Source organism: Bos indicus x Bos taurus, chromosome 11 (genome assembly GCF_003369695.1).
Source record: "Bos indicus x Bos taurus breed Angus x Brahman F1 hybrid chromosome 11, Bos_hybrid_MaternalHap_v2.0, whole genome shotgun sequence".
Taxonomy (NCBI): Eukaryota; Metazoa; Chordata; class Mammalia; order Artiodactyla; family Bovidae; genus Bos; species Bos indicus x Bos taurus.
In genome coordinates, this window is record NC_040086.1 from 1,969,971 (window position 1) to 1,995,756 (window position 25,786).

At 56.4% G+C, this 25,786-nt stretch overlaps 1 protein-coding gene across 1 annotated transcript; it reads left to right on the forward strand.

Moving 5' to 3' along the window:
• The first annotated feature begins 2,776 nt into the window (after positions 1 to 2,776).
• PROM2 (prominin 2) lies at positions 2,777 to 19,574 on the forward strand. Its single transcript, XM_027554553.1, is given in 25 exon segments — positions 2,777 to 2,978; positions 2,981 to 3,157; positions 3,834 to 3,883; positions 4,696 to 4,898; positions 4,996 to 5,116; positions 5,399 to 5,462; positions 5,651 to 5,740; positions 6,004 to 6,203; positions 6,836 to 6,910; positions 7,694 to 7,757; positions 7,998 to 8,157; positions 8,458 to 8,610; positions 9,787 to 9,910; positions 10,451 to 10,542; positions 10,655 to 10,739; positions 13,441 to 13,587; positions 14,084 to 14,155; positions 15,105 to 15,197; positions 15,334 to 15,387; positions 15,686 to 15,766; positions 15,990 to 16,058; positions 16,728 to 16,817; positions 17,026 to 17,132; positions 17,470 to 17,540; positions 17,728 to 19,574. Coding segments are annotated over 24 exon segments (2,499 nt in total). The 5' UTR covers positions 2,777 to 2,914; the 3' UTR covers positions 17,534 to 17,540; positions 17,728 to 19,574.
• The last annotated feature ends 6,212 nt before the right edge of the window (positions 19,575 to 25,786 follow it).

Sequence of the window (25,786 nt, forward strand, 5' to 3'; positions counted from 1 at the left end):
AAGGGACATGTAGGTATGCCCAGAAAGGTGTGACTGCAAGGGGGGAGCAGGACAGAACCTCCTTTGGACCCCCTTCCTGATTCTAGAAGCCCTCCAGCCCCTGCCTGCCACCTCCACACCCTTAGAGGCTGCTGCAGGGGTAACCCTGCGGCCCAGAGGCCCAGCCCCCACACAGCCTGCTTGGTCTGCTCCTCCTAGGAATTCAATTATAGCAGCAATTTCCTCTCCTCCTCCACCGGCAACCACGGCTGCCCCTCTGAGCCTCACCTGCTCTCCCAGGTGGGGCTGGGGGAGGGAGGAGACTCGGGCCACCAGCCGGTCTGACGAAAGATTGTTTAGATTGCTTCATCAGGATCTGGCTCAGGAGGGAGACTCGTGGCTTTGACCACTGCCTTGGCACAGTCCCTGCTTCCGAGCCTCACTTGGCCTACCTATCAAATAGGCAGATTCAGTATCTTTATCAACCCTTCTCGCCCTAAAGGAGGCTTGGTATGTTTTGCTTTTTCTTGGGGAAACTCTTTTTTTTAATTTTTTATTTATTTATTTGGCTGCAGTGGGTCTTAGGTGAGGGCTGTGGGATCTAATTCCCCAATCAGGGATCAAACCCTGGGCCCCCTGCATTGGGAACACGGAGTCTTAAGCCACTAGGCCAAGGAGGAAGTCCCGACTGGGGAGACTCTTATCTTGAAAGTGCAGTGCTTTTGTTAGAGTCACGTGAAAATTAGCTTAATAATAATTGTTAAGAGAGGGGTGGGTGGGGAGACAGGACCTGGGGGTCTGGGCTGCTTTTTTCCCAAAGCCCAAAGGGTTTCTAGTCCTTCCCAGGTAGTTAGGACCTCAGCTTCCCTGCTGCTGGTGCACTCAAGTCAAAGCACACAGAAAATCCTAAATGGCAGTTACTGAAATTGCACAGGTGGATTATACCAAGCCGGGAAGGGGCTATTTCCATCCTACTGGTGGCAGGACTCAAGTTAGAAAGTGATGGCCAGCGAAGTCATTCCTTCTAGCAGCTCACATTGGAGGAGAGTGAGGGGAGCAGGAGGCTCTGGGGAGACCAGCCCTTCCTGATGGCAGCCTTGGTGTCCCCAGCTAGGTGCAAAGCTCAGGGAAGTCAGATGGGAAGGGTGAGGGTGGGCACAGCCTGTATTTAACTTTCGACACAATTACAGGTTGAGCGGTCAGGGGCCTCCCTCCACAGCTGCAACTGGGCTCCAGGGGGTCAGTGCTGGCCCTGGACACCCCTCCTTCTAGGGCACCCCCGTCCATTCCCCGAGTAGCCCTGATCCTCGTCTCTGAGTCACCCTTTGATGAGGTTCTGTTTCCTGTCTGCACCCTGTTATTAACTAGACTATTCTTTCCACAACTTCATCCTCTTAACCCCCAGCTCTGTGGGGGTAGCAGTGGGACTTGTCGGGGCTCTGCTGCAGGCCCAGCCGTGGCTTAAGCTTAAGGCACTTCAGGGGACTTGCCTGGTGGTCCAGTGGCTAAGACTCTGGGCCTGATCAGGGAACTGGGTCCCACATGCTGCAGCAAAGATGGAAGGCCCTGCATGCTGCAACTAAGACCTGGTGTGGCCGAGTAAATAAATAAATAAATATTAAAAAAATATTAAAAAAAAATTTGAGTCACTTCTCTACTGCAGACCCTCATGAGCAGCCCAAACCCCTATTCCCCTCACACACACCACAAACCAAGCCTGAGCTGGGGGGTCCCACGGACAGGTGCATCCTTTCCTTCCAGGGCTCCGTGGTGGCTGCTATGGCCACTCACAAACTTCTCATACTTCTTTGAACGTGAGAAACGCTTGTAATTGTTGCACACACATTAGTAAGTGCAGATGAGCAGAAGAGAATGAGAAATTGCCCGAGGTTCCACTTGGAGACGATCATGGTTTTATGCCTTCACTCCAGGTACCCCGCTATTTGTCATCAGCTACTCACACTTGTTAAGACGCTGAGTACCTTTCAAAAGAGCCATTTCCACATCATTTTCTTTATTGACAGCCCAGTGTGTGAGATGCTCATTTTGCCAGTTTCTCCACCACCCCATGATGGTGCCATCAGGGCTGTTTCCGGGATTGTGAATAATGCTGCCAGGAACATCCATCCATTTAGCAAATATTTCCTCCAACATGCTCAGCTATGGGCACCCTCTGCGTACTGGGCTCACAGCCACTCACAAAACAGAAGCCTGTGCAGACACATCTCTGGGCATATTCTTGACAGTTCTTTCAGCCGATGACTGGATGGGGCATTGCTGGGCTAAAGGGCATACCTTTGCCAGGACTCACCCTCCCAAAGGACTGTACCCATCTGAGTGACTCGTCAGAGAGCCTCGGTGGACAAAGCCTGATGGCCTCTCTGCTCCAGACTGACCTGGCCTGGGCGCAGGCATGGCTGGAGCCAACAGAACAGGCCCCAGGGGGAGCTGAGAGAGGAACCTGGTTCCTGGGCCCAGGTGGCTGGTCTTGCCACCCCTTGCAGTCCTTCACCTGGTGGCTGTTTTCCCAGGCTCCAAATTTGGCTTCTGAGTCTGGGCACTGAATATAATCGTTGAAATTGGGCAATCCTCCATAATTCAGACGTGTGCGCCCCCACTCAGCTCGGAGGCTAAGCCCTTCCAAGAGCGTCTGGCGAGGGCAGAGGGCACCCAGGCTCCCACCCGAGGCCGCTGCGGGGCGGGTCCGGAGCAGGCCCTGCCCCCACCCCCACCCCACCCCCAGCCCAGGCCTCCACCCCTGGCCCGGCCGCGCTCGGGCGGATGCCCAGGTAGCCCAAACCTGTCGGGCAGGTTTGGAGAGCGGAGAGCGGGCGGGACGGAGAAGGGTGAAGGATGCGCGGCCTGCCCCGTGCGCCGCTCGCACTCTCGGCTCCCTGAACCCGGTCCGTCCACCCGCAGCCTACTGGCCGACCCCATGGTGCGCTCGCCCGACCTCCTGGCGGCCCTCCTGGGCCTGGGCCTGGGGGCAGTCCTGACCCTCCCGGGGCGGGCGCGGCGGGCTGCAGGGCCCTCGGCCCGGCGGAGCGCCTGGTTTTCGCCCCGGCGGCCAAGGCCCGCTGGCTGGCCCCTCGCGTCCGCGCCCCGGGACCCCTGGACTCACTGTACGGCACCGTGCGCGGCTTCCTCTCCGTGGTGCAGCTCAACCCCTTCCCCGCGGGTGAGTGCGCCCCACCCCCGGACAAGCCTGGACGAGTTTGGGTCCCCAGCCTCACCTTAACCGCCTGTCCACCGCGGGGCGCGCCCACCCTCATCAGCCACTTGGAGGGCAGGGTCCCAGCTCTCCCCACCCCCGTCTTCCTCCCCAGAAACTCCCAGAGCATCACCTTCCTGAGTGACCTTGGGGAAGCCCCTGTTCCTCTCTGAGCCTCCGTTTCTCGGCCCTAGAGTAGAGAAGATACATTCAAAGTTCTCAAAGAGCCGGCTGAGGTCTTCCCTAGGACTGGTGTTGCGAGGGGCTTGCAAGGACCAGGAGGGACGGCCAGACCACCGCCCCTCACTCCCCCCAACACCCCCCCACCCCGCCCCCAGCCTGTCCCTAACTCTTAGCTGGGAGGGTTGCTAGACCAGGCCCCTTCTCTGCTTTTAACCAGCTTTCCTGCTGCTTTCCTACCCCGGGGGCCCAGAGGGAGGGTTGGGCCAGGCCTGCCCTCAGAAATACCCTCCTGTATCCCTGCTGAGGCCAGGGTAGGTGGGCACTGGTCTGTGGTGACACTGCCTTCTCTGAGGGTGCCGGGTGGTGGGAGGACCCCCTCTGGAGAGGGATTAGCCTGGCAGTGGGGGTGGACACAGAGGCAGGGCCACTGACCCCAGACTCAGCTTGACTCTTTCCCTAGAGCTGATAAAGACCCTGCTGAATGAGCCGGCCTCTGTGAAGGTGGATGAGGTGAGCGTGGAGGCGGTTTGGGGGAGGGTGTTCAGGTGTGAGCATCTGGGGCAGGAGGAGACAGGCCTTCTCAGCTGAGCCCACTTGGCTGGGTGACCCCCAGGGTGGGGTTCAGGCATCGCTTCCTCTCTTCTGTGAGCAGTCCACAGACCTGATTTCAGACTACAGTTCTGCCCTTAAGTGGTTGTGGGGTTGGCGTGTGTGCGTGCTAAGTTGCTTCAGTTGTGTCCAACTCTGCGACCCTATGGACTGTAGTCTACCACGCTCTTCCGTCCATGGCATTCTCCAGTGGGTTGCCACGCCCTCCTCCAGGGGATCTTCCCGACCCAGGGATCGAACCTGTGTCTCTTATGACTCCTGCATTGGAAGGTGAGTTCTTTACCACTAGCGCCACCTGGGACAGGGAGCCCCAACTCCCTGGACTTCCTTTCCCTTATTTGTAAGATGGTAAATAACAATATGGGGCTTCCCTGGTGGCTCAGTGGTAAAGAACCTGCCTGCCGATGCAGGAGAGGCAGGTTCGATTCTTGGATCCGGAGGATCCCCTGGAGAAGGAAACTGCAAATCCACACCAGTATTCTTCCCTGGTAAATCCCATGGACAGAGAAGCCTGGCGGCTACCTTCCATGGGGGTCACAGAAGAGTCAGACATGACTTAGCGACAAATAACAGTAAGGACACTGTGCCCCTCACAAGGAAATAGGAGATGTGGGCAAGGTGCCCCCTGCCCCCCTACCCGCTTCTGATGTCAGGCGGCAGAGGGCTGGGGAGGGAGGGTCGGCACAGCCCCTCATGCCTCGCCGCTGGCCCAGGTGGTGCGGTACCAGGCCGGCTACGTGGTGTGCGCTGTGATCGCCGGCCTCTACCTGCTGGCGATGCCCACCGCGGGGCTCTGCTTCTGCTGTTTGCGCTGCCGCCGGCGCTGCGGTGGTCGAGTGAAGATGGAGCACAAGGCGATGGCCTGCGAGCGCGCTGTCCTCGTGACGTTCCTGCTGCTGACCACCCTCGTGCTGCTGTGAGGGGCGCCCAGGTCAGGCGGGAGGCGTGGGCCAAGGCCCGAGGGGCCATGGGCATCCAGCCAGCAGCCCCCTCCTTCTCCCCCATCCCCGCAGGATCGGTGTGGTCACTGCCTTTGTCACCAACCAGCACATGCACGAGCAGATGGGCCCCAGTGCCGAGGCTGTGCCGCAGACCCTGCTCAGCCTCCGGGGCCTGGTCTCCGAGGTGCCCCTGGTGAGCACCGAGTAGCCCCTCACCCCCACACGCCCCCAGGTGGGCGGGACAGAGCAGGGTGGGGCCTGCAAATTCCTGCTTAGCCCACTCATTAGAAAGGGTGCCTCTTCTAGCGTGCACCTGACTGCCCCCTGCTGGGGAGTCGCGTTCATAACCGCAGTCTTGCTATTCTCAGGATGGACGCCCAGGTGCAGGGATGGTGGGAGGAAGGGCCGGGGAAGGCATGGGAGCCGGGCTGTTCCGTGACGGGGAAGAGCAACCTCCTGCCCTGTGTTTGCCTAGGAGCTGCAGGCCGTGGCAGAGCAGTTTTCCCTTCCTCAGGAGCAAGTCTTGAAGGAACTTAATGGTGAGGGTTTGGGCTGGGTTCTGCCCTGGGGGCCCTCTCATCCCCTCATCCATGCCCTTGAGGAGGTGGGGATCAGGCCCATCCCGGCGGCATGGCACTCACTCCACTGCAGAGCACCCCGACCCAAGAGGAGGCGGAGGGAGGGTGGGGAGGCCCGGCCGCCCTGCAGACTGTCCTGTGCTCTCCAGGCGTCGGCAGCAGCATCGGGAAGGCGATCCACTCCCAGCTCAAGAGCACCATGTATGAGGCGCTGGCCTCAGTACTCAGCCTGGGCCAGGGTGAGTGTCTCTGGGGGGCCCGGCCCCACCCTCGCCCAGCCCTACATTTCTTCTGCCACCTCAGGGGCCCCACTCCTGCCTTTCTGCACTCTCTGTCCACTCCTGGCTTCATGTGCCCTGGGGCCACTTCCATTATAACTACAGAGATCAAGGACCAGCAGGCCCCTTGGGCTGGGGGAGGGAAAGATGCTCCGACTTCCCCCAAGGCCTCTGAGGATGCTGGTAGCAGCAGAGACCCCTCAGTCTGGATGTGGGTCTCTCAGCCCTGCAGGTCTCTGTGGACCACCTCCGAGGCCTGAACGCCACCTCTGTGGAGCTGCAGGAGGGGCAGGAGGCCCTGGCACCGGCTCTCCATGGGCACCGGCAGCGCCTCCTGTCACTACTGCAGGAGCCCCCCTGCCAGGGCTGTGCAGGGGCCCTGGACAAAAGCCACACCCTGGAGCTGGGAGCAGACTTCAGCCAGGTGCTGGCCCAAGACTGAGTCCTCTTGGGGCGAAGGGGGCTGCTCTGCCCATGGCTCCAGGGCAACCTGTGCTCCAGGTGTCTTCTGAAGCGAACACCCAATCCCTTTCTCCAGCTGCCCCTCCTCTGTCCACACACCTGGGGTTAATGACCATCATCCTGTACCATGCTTGTGCCAGTGAGCCTCACGTGACTTAACTGCTTTTTTTTGTTTATTTTTTTATTTTTGGCTGTGCTGGGTCTTCGTTGCTGCTCTGGCCTTTCTCTAGTGGTGAGCGGGGGCTGCTCTCTGGTTGCGGTGCCCAGGCTTCTCACTGCCGTGGCTCCTCTTGTTGTGGGGTGTGCACGGGCTTAGTTGCCCCACAGCATGTGGGATCTTCCCAGATCAGGGATCGAACCCACGTCCCCTGCATTGGCAGGTGGATTCCTAACCACTGGACCACCAGGGAAGTCCCGGTTTAGCTTCTTGAGTTCTCACTATCACCCAGGGCTGTCGGGGCTGTGGTGCTCCCCATCGTGTACATAAGGACACTGAGTATTCAGAGGCCTCTGCCCCCATCCTTCCCCAGGGACCCCTCCCAGGCTTCTTCGTGGTCTTGGTCATAACAACCCCCTCTCAAAAAACCGTTTCAGGTGCCCTCTGTGGACCACGTCCTACATCAGCTGAAAGGCGTCCCAGAGGCCAACTTCTACAGCATGGTCTTGGAGGTGAGTGTCCCTGGTCTCCCTGACTTCTCTCCCACCTGCCTGGGAACTCAAAAGTGAGGGACCTCAGTTCTTCCCTTTTGGGGTGGGAGCCCAGTGGAACCTCAGGCTTGGGTCCAGTCAGGGCCTGACCTACCACGTGACACTCTGGACTGGAGGCTCACGATGCTGGTCCTTGCACGCACAGTCTGGTGGGGGAGGTAGGCCTGGAGTTCAGAAGGAAGGGCTAGGATCCTCATGAGGTGTGGGCTGGGGATAGCTAGGGAGCAAGCTCACACCCTGAGCCCCAGAAAACAGGCAGGTTCTCCTGGGTGGAGACAGGCATGTGGGCAGGGTGCAGGGTGAGTCAGCATCTGTGACCCAGGGCCTGGAAAATGCCAGGGCTGGGAACTGGTGAGTCAGTTGTGCTGGGTGACTATAGCAAACTATTCCAGGAGGAAGGAAGTGGAACCGGAGGCTGGAAGAATAGCCCAGAGCTGGACTTTAGGGAAACAGAGGGTGCTGTGCAGAATGGCTGGGATAGATGAGACACTGGCTGGGAGTCTACTGCAATAGTCCGGGCAGGAGGGTCGAGACAGAAAGGAGCCGCGTTTGGGGGAGTTGAGTCAGCTTGGGCTGAGGGAGGGGAAAAGGACCAAGACAGCAGAAGGACGCGCATTTCCCTGATTTCCTGGGCTGGGAGCACCATGAGGGATGCTCTCCCTCCAGACCTGGTGAAGCAAGGGTCCCCCAAGCTGGGCCCCCCGGGTGGAAAGCAGGAGGCACAGCCTCGTTTGGTTCCGGCAGGAGAACACCACCTTCAATGCCCTCCCGATCCTGGCTGCCTTGCAGACGGCCGACATGATCAGCGGTGAGGGCCTGCCCAGGGGCCAATTGGGCTATCCAGAATGCCCCCCACCCTACCCCTACCAAAGAAGCTTGTTGAGAAAGGGGCAGGGCAGTGGGGTGGGGGAGGCTGAAGGCTGCCCTCTTGGGTGGGCAGGCCCGCTAGACCATCTCTATGCATCCCAGATGTTCCTCCTGTCTATCTCCTCCTTCCTGGGCCCTGGGGGGTCTCCCCCATCTCTTAAGCCCCTGCTGCTTTGGGCAGAGCTGAAGAAGGTCGTGGCTGAGCAGCCCAGAGGGCTAAACACAATGGGAGAAGCGTTCCCAGTCTGGGAGGCAGCTTCTCGCTGGAGCCAGGCGCTGGAGGAGGTCGAAGAGCGCAGCCGCCCCTTCCTGGAGGAAGTGCAGAGCTATGAGAGATACAGGTGTCTGGAAACCTGTGGAGGGGGGGTGGGCGGTTCAGCCTGTCAGCCACCCGGGGCCCAGTTTCCAGCCCTAGTCAGCCCTCCTTGTACTAAGTGCCTGCCTCCATTTAAGCCAAGACCCCTTACTCATTGGGCCTCCATGCCCCCAACTTAGCTGTGCGCCCTGGGGATCTGAGCCTGAGGACCCTATAGGAAGTCCCACTTCTAAAGCCCCAGCCTCGGGGCTAGGCGCCTCCCCCAGCCAGTAGGTCCTCAGTCAGCCCCCGCTTGTTTCCCTGATGCCCACCTCCTCCTTGGCAGGTGGATTGCAGGTTGCGTGCTGTGCTCTGTGGTCCTGCTTGTGGTGGTCTGTAACCTGCTGGGCCTCAACCTGGGCATCTGGGGGCTATCTGCCAGAGAGGACCCCAGCCACTCGGAAGCCAAGGGTGAATCTGGAGCCCGCTTCCTCATGGTGTAAGAAGGCCTGGGGGAGAGGGGAAGGGTCTCCGCCTACCGGACTGGCACTTTCTTCTCATGCTCCTCGTGTGACTACAGGAGCCGGTCCTGGGGATCAAGAGACTGAGCTCTGCTCTGGCTCTGGGCCAACTTGCTGCATGGCCCTGGGTGAATTATAACCCAGCTGGGCCTCAGGGTCCTTCTTTGTATAAAAGGGTTGGCCTAGAGCAGGAATGGCAAAGAAGAAGCGTGTCCCCTTCCCCACTGGTGGCAACTATGGTAATTGATGGGTGCCTTTCTCTATGAGCCCAGATGAATAATGGTGGCTCAGCTGTAAAGAGTCCGCCTGCCAATGCAGGAGATGAGGGTTCGATCCCTGGGTCGGGAAGATCCCCTGGAGAAGGAAATGGCAACTTCACTAACTATAATAATCAATGGGCACTTTTCTCTCTGAGCCTCAGAATCCTTCTTAACCCAGTGTCCAGCCATTAGCAGGTGGCACCAGAGGCAGGCTCTATTTGCCCTCTCTGAACTAGATCATCTCGAAGGCCAGGGCTGCCACATTCTGCTGTGCAGGCTGGGCACTGCATAAAGGGGCCTGGCCCTTTATGGGTGAGTGAGATCCAGCCCACGTTTCACTCCCCAAGCTTCATGAAGAAGCTCTGGATGGTCGTACGGGTCCTACCTATGCCATAGGTGGCTGTCCCTGCTGGTAAGTCATGGCTGGCCATGCCAGGTAGTCGTGTTGAGGCTGAGCCCTGGAGCTGGCCACCTGCAAGTGCCCTTGGCCCAGAGACCGGCAGCGCTGGCTCTTTTTCTAAAAAATTAATTTATTTATTTTAATTGGAGGATAATTACAGTATTGTGATGGTTTTTGCCATACACCAACATGAATCAGCTATAGGTATACATGTGTCCCCCTCATCCTGAAGCCCTGGCTGCCCTCTCCTCTAGGCTGCCAGCCAGGGCATGGAGTGGGGATGGGGTGGGATGAGGTGGGGCAGTCGTCAGTTCTGAGTCCTTCCTCCTGCCCTGGAGGCCACGTCCTGTGAAGTCCTCTCCCCAGAGGGCTCTGCCCTGGGGCCGGCTCACTGACCAAGGTGGTCCTGGGATGCAGAATGGGGATGGAGAGCATGGTCCAGGGCATCCTCCTTGCTCAGGCCATCTCAACCGTTGTCCCCCCACCTTCCTCAGCGGTGTGGGCTTCAGCTTCCTCTTCGCTGTGCCCCTCATCATCCTCATCTTCTCCACCTTCCTGGTGGGCGGCAACGTGCAGACGCTGGTGTGCCAGAGCTGGGAGAGTGGAGAGCTGTACGAGGTGGGCTTACCTAGCCCTGGGCCCAGAGGGACATGGAAAGAGATAAGGGTAGAGCTGGAGGTTCAGAAGGAAGTTTGGAGCCAGAGGGGGCCAGAGGGCAAAAGGGACAGGAAAAATGATGGAGACGGTTAAGAAGAGAGAAATTCACCAATAAATAAGGAGTAAGAGAAAAGAGCCAGTGAGTCCCTAGGCCCCAGGCAGGGACCTCGAGGGATGGCACCAGACATGAGCCCCTCTGTTTCCTAACACTAAGTCTGGGAACTGGGGATCCTGGTTCCCTATTGCACTAAGCAAGTGAGCTGAGATGCTGGCCCAGATCCTCTGCCGAAGAGCAGGCTGGCCACCCACCTAGAGATTCCTGGAGAGAGTCCCTGCCAGGATTTAGGGCCCAAGAGTGACTGGAGATAGAGGCAGGTGTGGGCTGAAGTCACAGGGATGTGGTCTCTGCTGAGCCAGGGCAGCAGGGGACCAGGCCCTGGGAAGCTGTGCCATATTCCCTACTCCCTGCTCCAAGCCCATTCCCTCCTGCCCCATCCCCAGTTTGTAGACACTCCAGGGAACTTGCCACCGTCCATGAACTTGTCCCAACTCCTTGGCCTGAAGAAGAACCTCAGCATCCTCCTGGCCTACGAGTGAGTGGGCAGCCTGGGCTGGGGGATGGGGTGTGAGGAGGCACTAAGGTGGGTGTCCCGTTGGGATGACACACCTGCCCTCCTTGCTCTCACCTCCCATGTCCATCCCCAGGCAGTGCAAGCAAGGGGCCGTGCTCTGGACTGTCCTGCAGCTCAATGACTCCTATGACCTGGAGAAGCACCTGGATATCAGCCAGGTGAGAGAAACTTCTGGAACACAATGGGGACCCCCGTCCTGCAGGTCGCCCCTCTTTTGGTCTTGCCTTTATGGAGGAAACTTCTCCTTCGACCTGAGAAGTCTGCAAGAGCGATGGAGGTGCCTCCGGGGCAGAAGAGCCAGGTGCAAGCTCAGGGCATGGCCCAGGGCTAGAGCCCAGGGAAGGTTCCAGAGTGTGTGGGTGGGTGCATGAGTGCCTGGAGGCTGTGATCAGCTCAGAGTGCTGTGCTCCCAGGAAAACTGAACACACCTGAGGTTGAGACTGGACAGGGTGGTGACCGTGAGGGAGAGGACTCGAGTGTGTGTCCTGACCCAGGACAGGCATTGGTTGGGATGCTCCAGTTGGGAGTGGGGAGGTTGGGGAGGGGTGTGACAGTGAAAATGATGGTGATGAAGTTGGGTACCACTAGAGTAGGGCTCCCCACAGCCCCCTCCTGAGCTCACACAGCCTGTAGGTGATGTCAGGATTTGAACCCCCACCAGCCTGTTCCCTTGCCAGAACTTGGTGTGTAGAACTGGAGAAACTTATTCACACTGGCAAGAGACAGTTCTAGAACAGAGAGAAGGAAAGTCTACTTCCCGAGAGGAGACGTGCTTTGTGAATGTGGCTCTCTCACCGGTGCACAGAGGCTGTAGAAATACCCGTCCAGTCCTCCCTCCACTCCTCCTGAGACGCTAACTCCTGATTCCGCCCCCTCTCCTTTCTGAAAAATATTTATTTAAGTATCTACTTGCATTTTCTGCCGCTTTTATTTTTTTCATGGCATTTTCGTTGTTGTTGCTTTATTTTTATGCATTTATTTTTAGGCCATGCTATGGGGCATGTGGGATCTTAGTTCCTCAACCAGGGATCAAACCTGTGCCCCTGCATGGGGAGTGCAGAGTCTTAACCACTGGGCTGCAGGGAAGTCCCCTTACAACTCCTTTTGAATTCGCCATCTGTTCCTAGCCCACAGCATAGCATAGCCAAGTGGTCCAGATTTTCCGTCCCAACTCCATGTCCTAAACTGTATAACCTGGGGCAGTTTCCCTAACACGGTAGCCACCTCCTCCTTCAGCATCTCTAATCAGATGGGAGGTCGACTGAGCAGACTCTGTCCTGGTGGGAGGCTACAGGGTGAAAGCTGGCCAGGGAGGGCTTCTGTGAGGGGCCTGGGCACTGAGACGAGGTCCCATGCTCCGCTGACTGGAAGGAGGGGGAGCTCTCAGCCCCGGTCCAGGGAAGGGGTCCAAGTCACAGAACAGCTTCAGGTCCAGAGGGATCGGAGCAGCCCTCAGGGGCCATCTGGCAACATTCCAAATATGACCTTAGGAGAACTTGTCCTCAAAGGAGGTAATAGTGAGCTGATGATGCAGAGATAAGTAAGACAAGGTGTGCCTTCCCGGGCCCCAGGAGGGCTCTGCCCATCTGGAGACACGTGTACCTGTCTGTTACTGATGCCTAAAACCTCTAAGGTTCTGGGCTCTGAGAGGATGGGCCTTTGCTCCCCTGAGGAAGGCAGTGTGGGGGATGGGGAGAGGTAGACTGAGCCGCATCCTCTGATGCCCCTCCTGGCTTCAGCTTCTCATCTGTGAAACTCGGGGCTGAATTTCATGCCCTTTAAATCTCTCCCAGCAATGGTTGGAAAATGTCGAATCCCTTTTTAAACCGCTCTATCTTAGAAATAATTTGGCCATCTAATGCGAAGAGCCGACTCATTGCAAAAGGCCCTGATGCTGAGAAAGATTGAGGGCAAGAAGAGAAGGGGGTGACAGAGGATGAGATGGTTGGATGGCATCACCGACTCGATGGACATGGGTTTGAGCAACTTCCAGGAGATAGTGAAGGACAGGGAAGCCTGGTGTGCTGCAGTCCAGGGGCATTGAGTCGCAGAGAGTCAGGTACCACTGAGCAGCTGAGCAACAACAAATCGTAGAAATGTTGGTTATGTCCATTCATTCATTCATTTATTTTTGCCCATTCATCAGACTTGTACTGAACCTATCACGTGTGAACCTCTGCTCTAGACACTGCTGGTTTGATACAGAGTTGAGCAGACAAGATGGCATTCTCATGGGGGCTGATGGCAATAAACAAGCACCCACATAAGTAAATAGCATTCTTGGTGATATAATTAAGCACATAGCCTGCGTGTGTTAGTTGCTCAGCCATGCCCAACTCTTTGCAGCCCTGTAGCCCGCCAGACTCCTCTGTCCATGAAATTCTCCAGGCAAGAATACTGAAGTGGGTAGCCATTCCCTTCTCCAGGGGATCTTCCCTATTCAGGGATTAAACCTGGGTCTCCTGCATTGCAGGCAGATTCCTTACCATCTGAGCCACCAAGGAAGCCCAAAGCACATAGCATACTATGTGTTAAATAAGTAAATACCATGCTATGAAGACCTTAATACAAGGTGATATAATAAAGATGGGCCAAGGAAGCTGTTTCTACTGGGTGACCTTGGAAGGTCTGTGTTGCTGTCCAGTAGCCAGATAGGTGCTGGAGGAGAGCTGAGTCTTGGTGAGGGTGAGTTGGGGATAGGGAGCGTGGGGAGCAGAGACCTGCTAGGAGCCTGTCTGGGGCTGGTAGTGTCCTCAATATTCAGAAGGAGGGCCTTGAGGGGTTCCTCACCTAGGATAGCAGCTTTGGGGTCCTGGCTCAGCCATCGAGCATGGTCCCAGCCTGCCCCCTCCCTCCCAGTACACCATCAAGCTGCAACAGGAGTTGCAGAAGCTCAAAGTGGACGTGAAGAATCTGGACCTGCTGAGCCCAGCCGCCCGCCGGGACCTGGAGGCTCTGCAGAGCAGTGGGCTCGAGAGCATTCATTACCCTGGCTTCCTTGCCGAGGTCAGCAGTGGGCACCTCAGGCCAGACCTTGGTAGATCAGAGGAGGTGGGGGTGGGTTACTGTCTCACCTCATCTGGGCCCTCCATTCTCCCTTGACTTCCCTACATGTCTCTAGGGCCTCTTCTATTGGGGATGTCCCCAGACCCTGTGCCCCAGAGTGCCACACCCCACCCCTGCCCCGTCCCAGGCTGGGGGGGAGTGAATGTGCCCCACCCAACCACAGGTGTCACTGTCCATGATCCTGAACCCACTGCTGTTACAAAAGCTGGTGGGAAGTTGCCTCTCCATTAGATTACACCAGAGAGTGCCTCATTTTTTTTTTTCCTTTCCTAATGGAAAATGTCTCATATATTTCACAATTTCAGGTCAAACCCACTGTGATTGATGTGTTGTTACAGTAGACTTAGCTGGTGTGGGTACTTTCGAAAATACTGGGAATTCTAGGGTTGGGGGAGCCGGGGTTCATCCCCTCTTGGCCTTTCCTGTCTATCTCTAGATTCAGAAGCCAGTGGTGAATAGTGACGTGGAGAAGCTGGCCCAGGAGCTGGACGGACTGTCCCAGACCCAAGTGAGAAGGGAGCAGCGACCCTGCTGGGCAGGCTGGAGACAGAAGCCAGGGAGAGGGGATGGGCAAGAATGCCTGACTTGGGGAGGTGTGTGTGTGTGTGTGTGTGTGTGTGAAGCTGCTTTAGTTGTGTTCGACTCTTTGTGACCCCATGGACTGCAGCCTGCCAGGCTCCTCTGTCCATGGAATTTTCCAGGCAAGAATACTGGAGTGGGTTGCCATGTCATCTTCCAAGGGATCTTCCCAACCCAGGGACTGAACCCATGAATCTTATGAATTGGGGATGGGATGAGGGCAAAGGCAGAGGACTAAGGACCCCCACCACCAAGGGCTGAGACCCTGGGCCCCTCACTGGGATGCAGGGTCAGTTTTGTAGGGTCAGTTCTGACTCAAACTCTACCACCAATTCGCTGTGGGGCCTTGAGCAAATCTTTCTACATCTCTGGGCCTTCATCTCTAAAGTAGATTATCCCCCATCTTAGATCAGATGCTGTCAGATGTGATCTGACATCACAGCTGGGCAGTCATTACTAGGTGCACACGGCTTGTAGCATCCACAGGATCTGATGCTGTGAGGACAGTGGGATCGGATGTCATGACAGTTGCCTCTCGAAGCTTAAAATCTACTGGAAAAAAATATACTTTGTCTTTATAAATATTGAGAGTTTAAAAAGTTCTCTTTGAGACATCTCACAGACAGCCCTCCCCAGTTCCCCCATGGTGGACAGAGCAAGTGAGGGCTGAACTTGGAACTTGGGCTCAGGTAGGCCCCCAAACCCAGATGTGGTCCACGAGCTTCAGGAGGCCTCAGTTTCCTGCCTCTGAGCCCAACCTCTGATTCCCGCACTTTCCATGCCCTGCAGTGTGTCTTGTTGAGCAGTTTGGTGAAGGGTATGTTGGCAGGGGCTGTCTTGGCCTGGGCAGAGTGCCATTCTGATCTGTGCCCCCTCAGGGCAATGCTACGCTGGGGCAGAAGCTGCAGGAAGAGGCCCGAGGGCTCCAACACCTCCATCAGGAGAAGATCCTCCCACAGCAGAACCTTGTGGTACGTCTGGATGCTCAGGGAGCTGGGGACCTGGAGAGGAGATGCAGGGAGGGGACGTGGAAGAGGAAGGGGGATGCTGTGACCCCTCCCTCCTACCCAGCCCTTCCCCTAACCAGCCCTGATCTCTCTTTCACAGGCTAAACTCAACCGCAGTGTCCAGGCACTGGCATCCTCTGCCCCACATCTCCAGGTGGCCACTAGGGAGGGCTGGGGAGGGTGGGGTGGGGCAGGTGGGCAGTAGAGGGAGGAAGGACGTGACTTTCAGCTGACACGAAGCCTTGCCTGCTCTGATCTGTCCCAGTGGAGGCGGAAGGTGGGGTGGAAAAATGTGAGGCTGGTGGCAGAACCCACCATATACGGCCTCTGTGTCCTTGGGGCCTAACATCCCCCACCCCAAGTTGAGTGTGTTGTGTGTCGTATGTTGAGTTAATGGATGAACAAGTGAATGAGTGGCTGTTCCCTGATGGATCCTCTCTCCTCCCCCACAGTCGGAGATCTCAGGTGTCCTGGACAGAGTCACTCACCTGAAAGAAGAGCTGCCGACCTGGGCCACCCATATCCTGAGGAATGTGAGTGGGGGCGTGGGGCAGGGACAGGGGTCAGCCTCAGAGTTGGAGGTGAGTTGAACGGTTAAGGCACAGGGGCCTCACACCCTATGATTCTCCAGCCCTGCTCCCTCACCAGGGGCTCCCAGAAAAGACAGCTCAGCCTGTCCTGATGGAGCCAGGCATGGGGGACAGGGCTGCTGGCCTGGGGACTCTTACCAGCCCAGGACTCCTCTCTTCCTTGTAGGAAAGTGAGTGTTTCCTGAAGCGGGAGATGGGCTACTTCTCCCAGTACATGGCCTGGGTGAGAGAGGAGGTGAGTGGGGGCTCAGACCCTCCTGGCCTCAGGCAAGCTCCCAGCTATTTCCCTTCCTCTGCCCGCTAGAGCCCTTGGGGGTGCCCTGGACCCAGACTCCCAAACCTGGCATCTGGATGCTGAGTTCTGCCCACCCCCAACCTCTGCCACAGCCCTTCTCTGAGGCCCGAGCATGGCCGGGCTGGGACTGGTCAGCGTCGCTCTCTAGGACGCGCTGTCCATCGGCCCCTGCCCCTCCTCGTGCTGGTCCCGCGCCAGCCTGTCTGAGGCCGCGCAGCACTCAGAGCCCAGCTCCTCCCGCGGGCCCTCACTGATCACAGCTTCTGCAGGCAGTCTGCCACTCGCACCGGGCTGAGGGGGTCTTGCTTAGCCTGAGCGTGTTTGAATGCGTGTGTGGGTATGAGCGTGTGCAGTGCACTCTGTGTGCACATGTGTTGTCCCCCAGTGTGAGTGACTTAGAGGGAGGGCATCTCTGGGCACACAGCAGGGGCTTAGCACAGGCTGGTGCTGGGGTGGGGAGCGCGGGAGGCGAGTGGCGGGACGAGGTCAGGGGGTCCTCACTGCTCTGTGTTTCCCTGCCTGGGCCCGTCCCGCATCCCTGTCGCCTCTCTCTGAACACCCGTGGGTCTGGGAGTGCTGGCATGTAGCTGCCTCATGTTGACACCACAGGTGACTCAGCGCATTGCCACCTGCCAGCCCCTCTCCGGAGCCCTGGACAGCGGCCGTGTGATCCTGTGTGACATGGTGGCTGACCCCTGGGTGAGCGCCCTGCCCCAGCTCACCAGGGCTCGTGGACGGGGAGGCCGCCGGCGGGGGGCAGCATGAGCCCACACCCCGGTCCTTCCCCTCAGGCCTGAGGTCACATCCCCGCACCCCTCGTTGAGTCCATGGGAGGCTGGGGGTGTCGAGCCGTGTGGGAGGGTGCCGCTCCCAGCACAGTGTGCTGACCCCACATCCTCTGTCCCAGAACGCCTTCTGGTTCTGCCTGGGGTGGTGCACCTTCTTCCTGATCCCCAGCATCGTCTTTGCTATCAAGACCTCCAAGTACTTCCGTCCCATCCGGAAACGCCTCAGGTGAGGACGCTGCTAGGACTAGGGGTGGGGGCAGGGGCTGAGGAAGGAGCCCTTTCAGCTGCTGGCCCCGGCCCCCTGCTGCCTACCCCCACTTCTTGAGACACACACCCCTCCAGGCCAGGGAAGCCTATGCCTAACCTCAAAGAGTCACACATTCTGAGGTACTCCAGGGCCAGAAAGTTCTTCCGTGTCTCTGCCCCGAAGCCTTCTTGCTGCAACACACCCACAGTTCATAGCTTTGGGGAACTCTCCTCTTCTGGGCTCAGCTTGTTCCTGTGTCGGGGCTGAGGGTCTGGGCCTGGGGCTCACACACTCATCCCCTGCGACAATGCTGCAGCTCCACCAGCTCCGAGGAGACGCAGCTCTTCCACATCCCCCGGGTCACCTCCCTGAAGCTCTAGGACCCCAGTGAGTGAGTTTTCCCAAGCCCGTAATTCCTTGGTGCCACGGGTTGGGGCGGGAAGGGAAGGGCTGGGATCTGGGGTCCCCAGGGCCCAGGAGGAAGGTTCTGGGATGTGGCCGGGACGGACGGGCCTGCGCTCGGCTCTTCCCCTCCCACTTCCTCGCCCTCCCCCATTTGGTTCTTAATCCACAGCCCGGATATGGCCGCAGGGTGGTACAGGGGGCTGCCTGCCTCCCCACTGACTTGGCTGGGACCAGAGGACTTCTGTCACCTTTGCTGCCAGAGCCCAGGCTGGCATCCAGGCCTGGGTTGTCCTGTCTCCAGTTACCAGACACCCTCTTGCTAATCCCTTTGCACCCCACTTTCTGCTCATGACCCCTTCATTCATTCATTCTCAAAAACACACTTGGCTTCTTTTGAACTTCAGAGCCAACAGAACCTCCCAGGTGTCTCCCTTCTCCTCCTCCTCGCAGTATATCAGCACCAGGAAGAGCCTGTTGTCTGCCTAGAGGAACCCCCCCAGCCGCGGGGGGTACAGAGACCCTGCCCAACCCCGTGCTGCCCCATCCCCTTCCCTGCGCCTCTCCCAGCCCCTTGCTCACCCCTTCCTCTCCTCTGGCCCCCACTTGCCCTCTTGGCTCTGTTTCCTCCCCGGCCCTCACTTCCTCCCCCTGGGAAGCCCTTTCCCCCTGTGTCCCCTCTGTACCTTATGCCACTATCTGCTGACCCCGAGACCTCTCCTGTCCAACCACACTGATGAGGTAAAGCCATCAAGCAAGCCTGGGCCAGCTGCAGGCTCTGCCTCGTGTCCCCTGAGCCCTCCACTCCTAGGGCACTGGGACCATCCCTCCACAGACCCCGGCCTGGATTTCTGGCCCCTGGGAGTGCAGGAGGCCCATGTGAAGGCTGAGCCCCCGCCTGCACCTTGGGCTGGGAATTACGCTGCTGCCCCTCTGCCCTTCTCTGAGCACTGGCTCCCTAGGAAGGGACCTAGGGTGTGGGCTGCCGTGGGGCTCACCCTCGGCACCCCAGTCAGTAGCCTCTTCAACAGCTACCCAGCTTTTCCAGGAGAGATCTGGTGGCCACAAGAGGATTTTGCACAATGGCCCTTACTCCTTCAGCCCCATGCATGTAGCCAGGTGTCATCCCATCTCCATCTTTGTGTCAGATCCTAGTTCCAGAAGTGGGGAAGAGGAAGAGAGACAACAGGAAGCGGACAGGACCTCGAATCCATTGAAGTGTTTTCACTTGGCTAAGCCTTGGCCTTGGGTCTTTCAGCTCTCCCAGGCTGGGGCCCTGGATGTGGCTGGTGTTCAATGAGTGTGGAGAGGGAACTTCAAGGCCTCCTCTGACCACAGGCATCCAGGGGTCACCCCGACAATGAGCAGATGGGCTGGGGCCCACTCTGGGAGCAGTCAGACCTGGCTTCACTCTGGGCTCTAGTGTATGGTGACCAGGTACCTTGAACATGATCCATGGGTCCTCCAGACCTCAGTTTTTCCACCTGTAAAATGGGAACAGTCATAGCCATCTCATATCTCATACGGTTGTAAATAATGTAACAATGTGTGGAAACCCCTTGGCAGGGGTCACAAAACAAATACTCAAATGCTGCCATTTCTCTCTGTTTTTTTTTTTTTTTTTTTGCCATGACTACTCTGGGCCAGGGGCAGAGCTGGGTCTGGGCAGATACAAGCGAAGAGGGAGACAGGTTCCTGTTCAAAGGAGCAAAGCCCTTTAAGATAACAATCTGCTGAGTTTTCAGGGGGTGTCTATTTTTAATTGCATCTTACAAACCAGCAACAAATTTGCTACTAGAAATTGGGATGGTGTCCCAATTTTCACTACTGCCAGCACACTCTCAGACCAACACCTTTAAATGTGGCACAGCGCCTCTTTTTTGGCTTTTCCCAGAACACTCCTGGCTTGCTTTTCATCTGTTGTCCAGCACGGGGAACTGTAGCGCCTCGCATTTTAAGAATTAAATTGATGGGATAAAAACAGAAAATGATTAAAAATAATTTCTAGTTCTCGATCAATATTGCCTTTTATATATTTGACCAAACTAGGTATAGTTTAAGTTCAGTAACTCCCTAATAAGGAGCCTCTGTGAGCCTATTTCTATTGTCTGTTGTTTCTCTCGGTTTTTGTTAGTATTGTCTCCTTGCCTACTTGGAAAAAATTAAATGCCACATATTTTATCTGTAAATCTATAGAACTAATTTGAGGCAGAATGAGGTTAACTTGGAGAAGGAAATGGCAACCCACTCCAGTGTTCTTGCCTGGAGAATCCCAGGGACGGGGGAGCCTGGTGGGCTGCCGTCTCGGGTCACACAGGGTCGGACACGACTGAAGTGACTTAGCAGCAGCAGCGGCGGCAGCAGCGGTTAACTTGCTCTGTGAGGATTATGTGTACATTGGGCAGATGGCTTGCGATCCTGCAAACCAAGTTGTTTTAATTGGCTTTCAGGGACTGAGATGATTTGCAGTGCCTTGGAGCACTTGTCTGTTTCCAGTTCATTCATACTTTGGGGATGAAACCATCCGGGGTCCCAACCTAAAGCAAGAAGGATTTTTCAGGCAAGCCCCCTGCTCTTGGTGGCCCCAGTTTTGACTTCCTTAGATCCAGAGGCTGTCAACAGCTCTGCTCAGCATCTTTGCTGTATCACCAGATCCTTTAGGGAGAAAGTAGCCCCAGATGTCTCTGGGTTTCTTTCTTTTTCCAGATCTTGGCCCTGTGAGTTTTTACTGCCTTGTTTGCTCCCTGATACCCCTGAATCAAGGGCTTTCCAGACGGTACTAATGATAACCCACCTGCCAATGCAGCAGACAATAGACTCGGTTTCGATCCCTGGGTCAGGAAGATCCGCTGGAGGAGGGCACGGCAACCACTCCAGTATTCTTGCCTGGAGACGCCCATAGACAGAGGAGCCTGGCGGGCTACAGTCCATGGGGTCACAAAGGGTCGAATACACCTGAAGCAACTGAGCATGCACCCCTGAATCAAACTTTCAAAAACTATTTTTTGAGCAGCTTTTAGTTGTCCACAGTTGGGAATTTAGTCCCAGTTACCTAGTCCAACATGATCAGAAGTAATAGTCCTAAGAAACTAGCTGGGTTTTCCCCTGTGAATTGGGAAAGGCTGCCATTCATTGAATTTAGTATCTAGAAACCTTGGCCTAGGGCACTGGACTCTTCAAAGGAGCTCCGTTCAGGGAGCATCATTTGTAGGCTCTGATAACCCACGGGTGAGGGTGGCGCTCGGCAGGTGACAGAAGTAGCCACAGGGAGAAATAAACTACATATTTTCCCAGTTTTTAAAATGCTGGGATCCTAAAATGCTCTTCCTCTACGTGTGAAACAAAGCCCCTTTGAGGTTTGCAGTCTCATCTGTTCTCAGGACAGTCCCCAAAGCGGGCAGAGTGTCATCCAGTTTCACAGTTGAGCAGGTGAAGCTCAGAAACCCTGTGGCTGCGTCAAGGACCCATAAGCTGAAGTCCCGCCAGGACTTGGATTCAGATGTCCTGACCCTGGTGGCCCCGGAGGTTTCCTCCTGGGCACTCTGCCAGCCCACGTCCCCTGTGAGTGGGTGGGAGGGAGGCCCATCTCCAAGGAGATGTGAGCCACGTGTCCTTGCTGTCCCTGTGACAGGAGAGATGACAGATGGGAGGCCCTGTGAGTTCTGCCAGCCTGGCCACCCCAGAGTGAAGGCCGTGAGCCACAGGTGGCGGATTCTTCCAGAGAAATGCCACATGGGCCAGGTCCCAGGCGGCTGGCCAGGGTAGTTCCGGTTGGCTCCAGGTGTGCAAAGAAGTCAGATGGCCAGAGGCCCGCTCAGGCTACCTGAGGGGACAGTTTCAGTTATTGGGCTCTGAGTATAAATGAGGAAGTGTGCTAAGCATTTCTCATGGACTTACTAAGAGATTGTTGTTGTTAAGTCACTAAGTTGTGTCGGACTCTTTGCAGCCCCATGGACCATAGCACACCAGGCTCCTCTGTCCTCCACTGTCCCCGGGGGTTTGCTCAAGTTCATGTCCATTGAGTCGGCGATGCTCTCTAACTATTTCATCTCGGATACAAAGGAGCTTACTTAGAAAACAGAAACACAGACTTAGAGAAGCGGGGGCGAAGAATGGGGTAAAGATAGTTTGGGATGGGCATGTACACACTGCTATATTTAAAATCGGTAACCAACAAGGACCTACTATACAGCACAAGGAACTCAGCTCAGTTTATGCGGCAACCTGCATGGGAGGGGAGTTTGGGAGAGAATGGATACATGTGTAGGTATGGCTGAGTCCCTTCACTCTCCACCCGAAACTATCACAACATTGTTTGTTAATAGGCTAACACTCTTGGATTCATGGGATTTCCCAGGCAAGAATACTGGAGTGGGTTACCATTTCTTTCTTCAGGGGATCTTTCCAGCCCAGGGATCGACCCCAAGTCTCCTGGGCAGGCGGGTTCTTTACTGCTGAGCCACCAGGGAAGCCCTTTACTAACCACTCTAGACACTTATTGTCACCTGTTTATGGTTGAGAAAACTAAGGCACAGACTGGATATGGGCTGATTAGAAAGGACACAACTTACCCCAAAGAAACATTGATAATGGTGGCTTTATAATTCAGATGATACCATGCTACTGGCATGAAGCCCCTTCTCTGTGGCCCCTAATCCTTCCTGCACGTCCGGGATGTGCCACTCCTGGAGCAGTTGTTAACTGTAAGAGGAGTTCTCACCCCTCTTACAAACACAGCACCGCAGTACCCAGCGAGGGCAAGGTGGGGTGTGGGCAGAGATGACCCCACCCGGCCCCAGCCTTTGCCCAGCAGTGATGCAGAATTTCAGTAGCCTGAGCCCTCCCCACACTAGGGGTACCTAGGAGTCAGGCTTTGAGGTTGAGGGGGAGTTTTAGGAGGTGGTGAGCTGAACACAATGAGGGGAACCCTCCCTTCACATCAAGCCAGAAGAAAGGGGCCTTAAAGAAAACCTTCAGGGCTCAGTGGATAAAAATCCTCCTGCTAGTGCATGAGACTGGTTCGATCCCTGGTCTTGGAAGATTTCACAAGCCGAGGAGTAACTAAGCCTGTGCATCACCACCACCAAGCCTTCGAGCCACAGCTACTGAAGTCTGAATGCCTAGAGCCCATGCTCCACAGCAAGAGAAGCCACCGCAATGAGAAGCCTGTCTGCAACTAGAGTGGCCCCTGCTCACCACAATTAAGAGAACGCCTGTGCAGCAACGAAGACCCGGCACAGCCAAAGATAATTTTTTTTTTTTAAGACTGTCTTCAGGGCTTTCCAGGATCCCCTGCGGTTTGAGGAACACAGCCGATGCCCCAGCCCCACCTCAAGGTCTAGAGAGCAAGAGACAAGCTGGCTGCTTTGCTCACAGAGCCGAGGAGAGGCCGGTGAGCCAGACGAGGGCCCCATGTGAGGGGGGGTCAGCGTGGAGGCTGCCTGGAGTGTGCACAGGCCCCAGCAGAGGGCAGATGGATCTGCCTGGGGGTGTGGAGTCTCCTTGGCCCCCCTGAGGTTCACATGACGTATGGGGGGAAGGTGAGAGGACCACATGACATCAGGGGGAAGGTGTGGGGGTGCCCAGTGATGGCCAGGAAGGAGGCGTATAGCTTCTGTCCTTTGACCTTCGCCAAACCCAGAGCACCACCCAGGAAGGATCCACTGGGGAGCCGCGCCCTGCCCCTGGAGCTGGGCAGAGTCCCCGGCTGTGCACCAGGACAGGTGGCCTGGACCGGAGCTGGGACAGTCTGGTGAGATTAAGTGAACCACTGTATCTCCCTACCAGGCATCATCTCAGGTCTGCCAGGGCTTCCATCCAGCCCCGGAAAGGCAGGCAGCGGAAGAGGTATCCAGGCAGTGAGAGACAAATAAAGCCAAGTAAGACAATGGCACAGCTGTGCCGACTGATGGGACAGCTGGGTGCTGTGGCCTTCAGGGAAGCACTGCTTGAGGGCAACAGACTTCTGTTGAACTCCTGTGGGGAGGGGCCTCCACCTGCCTGGGGAGACCCACCACCTCCCAGAGAGGCTTTCCTCACAGGTAGGGGCTCTTGGTGGAGCAAGGACCTAAACCCTGAAACTGTACTGTCTGTCTCCTGTGCCCCTCAGCCAGGGGTAAGCAGAACCAGGGCTCAAAGGAATCTGGAAAAAAGATACAGAGTGGGGACTCCATGAAGCCAAGTTTGGGGTACCAAGGAAGAAGGGTTTGAAGTTGGATCTGGAAAGAAAGTATTGTTGCTCAGTCATGTCCAGTTCTTTGCAGCCCCATGGACTGTAGCCCGCCAGGCTCCTCTGTCCATGGAATTCTCTAGGCAAGAATACTGCATTGGGTTGCCATTTCCTTCTCCAGGGGATCTTCTCGACCCAGGGATCAAACCGAGGTCTTAGGGATGAAAGTAATGGGCTTTGCAGGCATAATCTGCCTTGGGTCTGGAAGTGGAGGGGATTGTTTGCAACAATTGAGGAAGGTCCAGAAGACCCCCAAGGCTTGTGGGTAGGTCAGTGTGAGCCCTCACCAAGATGGGATTACAGTGAGGGCCCAGCTGGCTCAGATGGCTTGCCACTGCCTCCTCTCAAATGCAAGCTACTCAACCTTCTTCCAGGCTTGAAATGGTCCATTCCTTCCCACTTCCAAACTCCCCTCTCCTGGGTCTCATCACCCTCCAGGACGAGGGAAAGCACAGCTGAGACCCATGAGGCTGAGGATTGTGGCTGACAAAGTGAGGCCCTTCTGCAGTCTTCCTTAACCTTTTTTGGGTCTGATGCACTGCCAAATGAAGAAGGCAATGGCACCCCACTCCAGTACTCTTGCCTGGAAAATCCCATGGACGGAGGAGCCTGGTGGGCTGCAGCCCATGGGGTCGCTAAGAGTTGGACACAACTGAGTGACTTCACTTTCACTTTTCACTTTCATGCATTGGAGAAGGAAATGGCAACCCACTCCAGTGTTCTTGCCTCAAGAATCCCAGGGACGGCGGAGCCTGGTGGGCTGCCGTCTATGGGGTCGCTCAGAGTTGGACACGACTGAAGTGACTTAGCAGCAGCAGCACTGCCAAAGAATCTCCAGAAACTCTCAGACATTCACAAGGAGAGTTAGCTGCCACCTATGAGTCCATACCACTGCTAGGCTTGCTGAGGCCCATGTGGGGAGCTCTGCTCCGGGGTGTCCTTGACCTCCACACTCTCCTAACCTTTCTCTTTCCTGCATCTCCCACAGGCCTGGGCAGGACCAGCTCATAGTGCTCTGGAAAAACCCCTGTGGGTGCTGGGGAAAAAAGAGATGGGGGGCATACATCATGCAGGCCAACCCCATGTGTGTTTAATGAGGGGCACACCCTTGGTGGCAGCTATGGGTGGAGATTCTCCAGGCCCAAGGTGCTAGAGGACTGGTGGGGGAGTGGGGCGTGTGGGCAGCTGCCCTGTTTTGTTGTATTGGGTTGGCTCAAAAAGCTCATTTGGGTTTTTTCGTAAGATGAGCTCCTTGAAGCTCATTAACTTGTGAATTCAGAAGAAAGCATATCTGGTAATGGAAGTTCAGCCCTCATCCCAAATGGGGAGCGGGGATGGGGGCCTTCTCTGGTCCTGCCTCATGCTGACTAGGCCATAATTATGGCCAGGTCTGTCTTGGACAGCGTGACTGGCAAATTCCTAAGCTGATGTCTGCAGCATGGGAGGTTCGGCAGGGTCTTAGCCATGTATGTCACTTAGGGATGAAAGTAATGGGCTTTGTGTACCAGCTTTGTCACTTTCTAGGTCCCAGTGGTGCCAGTGGTAAAGAACCTACCTGCCAATGTAGGAGACATAAGAGACATGGGTTTGATCCCTGGGTTGGGAAGATCCCCTGGAGGAAGATATGACAACCCACTCCAGTATTCTTGCCTGGAGAATCCCATGGACAGAGGAGCTGGTGGTCTACAGTCCATGGGGTCTCAAAGAGTCGGACACAACTGAGTGACTTGGGGCAAATCCTTTACCTTTTCTGGGTCTCACTCTCATCATCCACAGAGATAATGACACTTCCCTGCTGAGGCCACTGTGAGGACCCAACCTGCTCGGGCAGGGGGCGGGGCGGGATGCTGGATAGCTCAGAGCTGAGATTACCAGGTCTCCAGGCTCTCGAGCTCAGCCTCTGCCCTGACCCGACAGCTGCAGGGGGCTTGCACGCTCCTCTGCTGCTGTAGTCAGCTCCAGGGTCCACTGAGTCCCTGCCCGGTGTGAGGCCCAGGCAGTC